The sequence below is a fragment of the Bidens hawaiensis genome, unplaced genomic scaffold (assembly GCF_021521415.1).
Source record: "Bidens hawaiensis isolate Kalapana, Puna unplaced genomic scaffold, B.hawaiensis_p1.1 tig00002935_1, whole genome shotgun sequence".
NCBI classification, from domain to species: domain Eukaryota; kingdom Viridiplantae; phylum Streptophyta; class Magnoliopsida; order Asterales; family Asteraceae; genus Bidens; species Bidens hawaiensis.
The window spans coordinates 1,596,091-1,603,883 of NW_027491158.1; the positions used below are offsets into that span (position 1 = coordinate 1,596,091).

Below are 7,793 nucleotides of genomic sequence, written 5' to 3' on the forward strand. Positions count from 1 at the left end.
CATTACCTCCATTGACTTTTGAGGTCAAACAAACAAATTTCCAATGTTAAAATAATACGAACCGATTAATTTACAACAACAAAGATGATTGTATTTCTGAATGTACCCAAAGTGGTGTTCTAATAATCCATTCAAGCATTTCACGAGTCATTTCACCAAGTATTAAAACTCAAGTTCCCTTGATAAAATGTGTGAACTTCTCACCCGATTGTAATCCAACTACAACCGCTAGTTTTATCCAACCTTAACCTTCTAATTTTCAACCTAACCCGAGAAGCATCCTTCCACATGCCTCGAGAATCATATATACTACACAATGCAATATAGTTACTAGCATTTGCAGGCTCCATTTCAAACAGATGACTCGCTGCCATTTCACCCATCTCGATATTTCTATGCACCAAAGAACCCGTAAGAAGAGCACCCCATAAACTAGCCGGTGGGACTATTTTGACCTTTTTCATACTATTGATCAACTCTAGTGCGTCTTCAAAGCATCCAACACGACTCAAAAGATCCACCAAACACGCGTAGTGCTCCACACTGGGTTCAAAACCGTAAGAAGATCTTATTGAGTTGAAAATATTTTTGCCTTCATTTACAAGGCCCGAATGGCTGCAACTAGCTAAGATTGCTGTGAGTGTGACACTGTTCGGTTTGAATCCCGACTCTTTCATTTTCTTAAATAAATTCAGAGCTTCGTATCCGTTACCATGGACCAAGCAGGATATCATTGTCGTCCACGTCACCAAGTTGAGATTTTTCATGCTGCAAAAGATTGCTGTGAGTGTGACACTTCTCTTTCATTATATACGGCCCACTGGGCTCAAACACAAATGGCCTTGTGCCTAAACATACATAAACAAAGTTTAACAGGCTAACACAACATAAGCAAAATACAATTACGAAAGACTAAAAATGAAATGAGCCTAACAGGATGTTAGCCCACGATAGAAATAAATTAGTCCAACACCGTAACACCCATTTCGTATACTCAGTGTTTTGCATTAGCCCAATACATGGATATTTGGATGTTTATTGTCTATGAAATCAAGCATCCAATTATTTTGCTAAGAAGTGAGAGGCGCACTTACGTGAAGGTGGACATCTCACGTTGGCAAGGTGCTCATATTTGCATAATCATTTTTTTAAAAATAATTTTTTTCAAGTCTCAACACATTTGATCATAATTATACAACCAACATGTATCATGCATACCACAAGTGTTCTCATATCTTTTTAACTCCCTTTACAACATAAATATTGATAATGTAACTAAGTAGTTGTGAAGAACATACTCTTAGAACACATCTGAGTCTTGAATAATTAGTTAGAAACAACAAAATGATTTCACCCAAACTACCAAATCACAAGGAATGTCTATACCGCTAAAATGCACAAGTAGGAAGTAGAATTGCATGTTTTAACTCCCTTTATATGCAAGTTCAAAATGCAACTAAGTAGTTGTGATGTACATCTTTTGGCATGCGTTTTATCTTAGAGGTAGAAACAAAAAAAGAATGCAATCTCACCCAAATCAATTAACAACAATGTTTTCACAAGTGCCTGTATACATGAGTAGGGGTAGGGTCATCTCCAAGATTTCAAGTGCCTAAAATAAAAACTAATAAATGATCCTTATATAATTTTTGTTTTCGCAAAAAATGTTTGTCCATTGCAACCATTTCATTACTAGGCTGAAACCAATAACATTTTATTAGATTGTTTAATGTTTAAAGCACTTTTTCATATTTTTAGACGGTTATTTTCCACCCTTTTCACTAATAATGGTTGAAAAATATATACATGTATTAAATATAAATTAAAAAAAAAAAAAACAATTGTGCCCTTATAGAGACTGTGCCCTATGGCGTCGAGCCGTGTATGGGGTCTAACACGACCCTGACCCGTACATGGGTTTAAAATGTAACTATCGTATAATCTTGGTATAGTATCTTATTTCTTCATTTGATAACCAAATTTTTACCACCATTATAATTTGTTTAGAAAGAAGTTCTTTGTTTAAATACTTACCACTTGGGCGTCTTTTCTTGCGTTTCTTACGCAAACCTTTTTTTCCTTACCTATATCATTCAGTTGAATCTATTGTTTTAGTCATTTTTGTTTTCAATCTCGTGTGCTAGACTAAATTAGCTAGTTGCCTGCGCGATGCAGCGGTGTACGCACAAACACAACCGGTGTTAGTACGTTTGTAACCTCGCAACGGTACGTGCGTAGCCCGACGGTGGTATGCATTTAATGTGGCATCGGCCGTGTAACCGGTGCCGTTAATCGCGCCACAAAATGCCTATACACGAGCAACCCGGTATGTATAAACAATGTCATTCACGTAATTGATGCTTGAACGCGCATAACATGTGGCGACAAGCAAAAAGCGAAGATGAAGTGTACAATAATTTTAAATAAACTACTTTTAACCCAATCATTTTTTACGGACATGTTCCGACCCGAAAATGTGTTAGCCCATTTTGACAAGAACCCTTTCGATCTAAACTCATCCCAACATGAACTAAATTAACCCCCTTTGTATTAACCTGTTCCAACCCTAACCCATTCCAACACAATTAGTCGAACATGTCCGACCCATTGCCGGTAATAACCGGAAATCATGTAACATGTTAGTTTTTAAAAAATTAATAAACTATAGCAATACCATATTCAAATTAAAGATAATAAAATGCTCGTTTTTATGGTGTAATTTTTGTGAAAAAATATTAACGTGTGAAAAAGTTACGGCCGTTAAAATGTCGTGGGGGTAGTTGGTTAATAATTAGGGGGGGAAATGTATAACTACTTAATATATTAACAACTTTATTGAAGTTGAAGGACCATTATTGTATATTACTTTTGAATAGGCAAAGACTATTTTACCCCTACATTCTTAAAATTATATGCATTGCTACTTGTACAAAATGCAACAAAAGTGGTACCTCTTAAAATTTAAGAGGTTCCTCACTCATATATTATATATAATATAGATATAATAGAACTTAATATATAGTCCATTGGACATTTGGGCCCTAGGTTCAGTACAGATTTTGTTACCTCCGTTATATATACATAATCTTGATATTTCTCCACCCTTGCCCTCATTTTTCTCCGCCCTCAAATTTGGTGACTCCATTAACTCTTTTTTCAACGACTGGTACACGTTCCACCTTGGGTGATGGCTTCTTTGTTTGAATCTTTCCTCTTTGTTTGTTAAGTTATCTTCCACAAATTTCTAAATTAAAAACTATTGGCCTTGTTTTCTTTGAAATTTAGGGTTACCAAATCTTGTTTAGTTGTTACAAATTCAAGTTAACTTCTAACCAATTCCAATCTATAGATCAAATGTTTTATCCTCAAATTTGATTATTTTTGCCTAAATTTGGTTTATCCTAGTCTAATAAGATTTATGTTTGCACTCTTAGTTTATTTAGCGTGATCTAATGGTTTTATGTGGTAAATTTGCAAAATTAGCTGTTGTGTTTCACGAGTTAACGATTTTAACAATTGCGTTATTGCAAAAAAATGTAATTGTTTTCATGGAAAAGACGTTTATTTTGTCGCGTTTTTTTTTGTAAGGGGGATTAGAAATTAATATTCATGATTCGACTGACAGAATTTCTAACTTGGACGTTCATAGAGATTATCTTATGTGTTTATGGATACAAAGAAAAACTGCACAAACGTAGCAAGTTTAAGAGAACAATGCTTTATTTTATGTTGATTTACAATACTATTATAGGGAAACATATATTTGAGATTGTGCCCTTGCTAATTAAGTGAGATCTAATTAGTTTGATTTGGTGTATCAATAACTGTATTTGCAGTTATATTTGTTAATTTCCAAATCTTCCTTATTGCAAGAAAAACTGTGATTGTTATCATACAGGTAACCTGCTATTAAAACAATTTAAAATGGTGTGCGTGTATATATATATATATATATATAATGTTTAAATTGTTTTTCATACAGGTAACCTGCTATTAAAATATATATGTATATAATGTTTTAATTTGGTGATTTGAAGTTAATAATTGTGGTTTTAGCTGACTGAATTTCCTTCAACTATGACCTTGGTGTACGTTACTTTTCTGTTATGTGTCATGGTTATAATGAAAGATGAAAAATGGAGCAAACTGTTAGTTTTTCATATTTACAATTTACCCCTCTCCACACCCCCTTTTGGGAATAATCTTGATCGGTCCCGGATTGTGGGTCGTGGATCTGAATTTTGGTTGAAGCACTGGTCAGTATTTAGTTATATGTTTTTGATGTTTGATTAAAATGTGGGTTAGTTTAATAGTAATGTTTAGTGGGTAGGTTGTTTTCCATTTCTTTAGTTACATGTATTTTTCTCTTTATTTATGTAAGTTTGATGAATGAAATGAACGCGCAAGACATTAAAGGAGTGAGCCAAATCTTCTTGTGAGTGAGTTTTATCTCGTGTATGAGTGTGTAATTGGAGCTTAAACAACACCCCCACCCAACCATCTTTTGTTGTTCTGTTGTTTCACAGTTGGCTGTAATGGACACTTGGAAATATATTTTTGTGCAGCCTCTTAAATACATCCAGAAACCAGAATGATGATACAAAGGTGTGTATATTGCAGGTTTCTATGTTGCTTTTTGAATGGTGGTGGATGTATGCTTGCTTTGATGCATGCATATGTGATGCAATTTTGTTCTCAATATGTTCAAGTTGAAATTTGTTTGCACTTTCAACTCAATCTTCAAATAAATTCTTAAATAAGCATAACATAATTATCTTCAACATCCCGATTTGATGCTTCCAGTTTAGAAAATAATGAATCTATGCCTTTTCGTTTAGTAAAATTTATCAAATATATATGATTTTTTATTTTTTGTTGTAGATATCATGGCTCGCAGTTCAGCAGGAGGAGGTAGGGGTACGGGTCGAGTTAGCGGTCAAGATAGATTGGTGAGTCGTAGAGGAGGCGTGGGTTCAGAAGAGGCCATCAATTTAGATGAGATCGATATTCCAAACGATTGTGATTGGGTTGACACCCGGGCAAAGGATTCTCTTGTAAGTTTCTTTACTTATATAATATATATTCTTATTAGTTATTTATTAAAAGTTATAAATATTACAAAATATAATGTTCTTGTTTCTTATAGAAATCATATCAGAAATATGTCAAGGAGAGGCATGGAGATGACGCTAGCAAACACCCGTTATTTGATCCAGATTCATGGGTACAAGCTGTTGGGGGAAAGAAAAAAGGTAGACTGTATGGGTTTAACGATATCAGTGATCCACATGCTGTGATGACGGGTATACCTTCAATGCCGGGTACTAGTACTTCGTATTTACCTGCAACAAATGAAGAGGTATGTTCGTTCTATTTTAGTCGAGTTTTTCAATTATATTCAAGTCATATAATAGCTCATAGCTGATGTCACTCTGTTAGTGAGTTAGACTTGGTCCTAACTGATCATAAGAAGTATTAATTGTCGTATATGAAACATGCCTTCAAGAATTAGTTTCTTTTATACATATGTATGGATTTTAGATTTGTAGTAAACACCAAAATACGATGCTATGCATATAAAATTGTGATTTGATCATTTATTATTCTACTTTCTAAATAATTTATTCTGCATATATTAGGAATGGTTTAAATAGCAGATCCCACTCTTGTAGTTGATTAGGATTGACTAGCTTGCTTTTTGTATGGTTATGTCTCCATGTTCTAATACATGTCATTAAGTAATAAGGCACATATTCATTTTACCTAAAAGTATAAGCATTTCAACATTAGAGACTGAAATGACTTTTTGGATGCTTTTTGTTTTATGTTAGGTACAACGGTTGAACGAGAAAATAGCGCAACTACAACAAGAAAAGGAAACAGAACGGCTGGAGAAAGAAAAAGAAAGGTCAGAGAAACTTACAATGATGGAGCAAATTGAGCAAAATAGGATTGCAAACGCTGATATGAAAGAGGAAAACACTGAAATGAAAGAGCAAATTCGATTTCTTCTCAAGAACATACCCAAAAGTAGCTCTAACTAGTTAAGTGTCTAATTTTTTTTGTTAACTAGGTCAATTCATATGTTTGTTGGTGAACCTATGTTTGGTATTTCTTATCGTACTTGTAGTTGGATATTTAGTATTCTTATCGTACTTAAATTTGGATATTTTGTCATATTTGGTTTTGAATGTTTGGTTAGCTTTATAAATTTGTTTTTTGTGAATTTATAGATTTATTTAATTATGTTATTGAATTTATAAATAGCAGAAAAAAATAATTCTTTTAATATTAATTTTTTGATTTAAAAACTGGTCATAATGTTGGTAGTCTCAAAGAACCCGGTTGCAAATTCGGTTAGTGATTTGTTTTAGATAAATTTTACTTATTTTGATGATTTAATTTAATTCGTAACATTCGTTGATTGAATTATTGATTTGGGGACAAAATATATTAAGGTTTTTATGTTATGCTAATTCTGGTGAATTTTCTTTTGTTTCATATAAACCTACACTAATTAATATACTCATTTACAATTTTGACTTCTTTAAATTGGATTTCTAACAAAAAAAAAAGGATTTTGATGGATCGTTGGGATGGATATGTGTTTGGTATAATCCTGTTTTAAAGGTTTAGTTTAAAGTTTTTTTTATTAGGTTTTGCTCTAGTATAATTCTTTTTTTAATTAGTCTCTTATTGTATTAAAAAATGTAGTTTTGTGTAGTTTCCTAAATTCATTTACTAAAAAAGAAATCATAAAGAGAGGATGGATAGATCCATGGAGGTGATTTGTTTTAAATTATGTGAACGGATATATGTTAATAAATTAGTTTTATCTCATTTTGTGTTAAATATTGGTTGTGTAGGTGATTTGTTTGTTAGCGTATACATTGTGATGTTTGTGTTTATTATAATTATATATGTCCATGTGCTTGTATATATTACAGTTGTGTATATGCCCACTATATGGGTATATAATGGTTGTTTAGGTGTTGTAAATATGTGTAGGTCTTGTATATATCTGTGGGTATATTATAGTTTTATATATATTTGTTGATGATCTATTGGTTATGTATGATGCTCTATGTAGGGAAATTTAAATACTAATTTGGGAGAAAAATACTAGGTTTTTTAGTTTTATAAAAATTGAGGGGAAATTTATGTGGTGGTTATTTAAACCTATTATAGTTATGCTTAATCATTTATAAATCTTTATCTCTTCGATTTCAAATTTAAATAGAAATGAAAAAGATAAATTATGATTGGTTGGATTTATTTCTTGCATTTCTTGCACTAAGATCACTTCTCTCTTGAACTTAAACACACACACACATATATATATATATCTATGTTCCTTTTTTTTTTTCCTTTATGTCATTAATAATGAAACATCTTATCAGCTTTTGTTAAATTCGTTATTTCATTAAAAAATAGAATTACAACTTATAAGATCACTAGGTGCATCTATATGTTATGTCATTTAATAATGAAACATGTTATCATATTTTGTTAAAATTCGTTATTCTATTATAAAAATGTAATTACAACTTATAAAGCCACTAGGTGCATCTTTTTCGTGATTACGAAGAAATTGTGTGAGAATCACAATGTATTCGTATGACTATTCCATTAGAAAATATATTTTGAACTTATAAAACCATTTAATTTGATAAAATTCAGGTTTTTTGTTTTAATTTAATCATTTAATTTATATAGTTTAATTGTATTTCTTTTATGCATTCTATGCATCACACATTCTCTAAAGTTAGTTAAACAAATATAACACGAACATG

The 7,793-nt window shown here is 31.9% G+C and overlaps 1 protein-coding gene and 1 pseudogene across 1 annotated transcript; one reads left to right on the forward strand and one right to left on the reverse strand.

Annotated features, from left to right (window-relative positions):
• Window positions 1-200: 200 nt before the first annotated feature.
• Window positions 201-677, reverse strand: LOC143621693 (pentatricopeptide repeat-containing protein At5g40410, mitochondrial pseudogene; annotated as a pseudogene).
• Window positions 678-713: 36 nt separating this feature from the next.
• Window positions 714-6,222, forward strand: LOC143621694 (uncharacterized). The gene is made up of 4 exons (XM_077093038.1): window positions 714-783; window positions 4,882-5,054; window positions 5,147-5,359; window positions 5,832-6,222. Exons 1-4 carry the CDS (start codon window positions 714-716, stop codon window positions 6,042-6,044), a joined length of 669 nt encoding a protein of 222 aa, XP_076949153.1. The 3' UTR covers window positions 6,045-6,222.
• The last annotated feature ends 1,571 nt before the right edge of the window (window positions 6,223-7,793 follow it).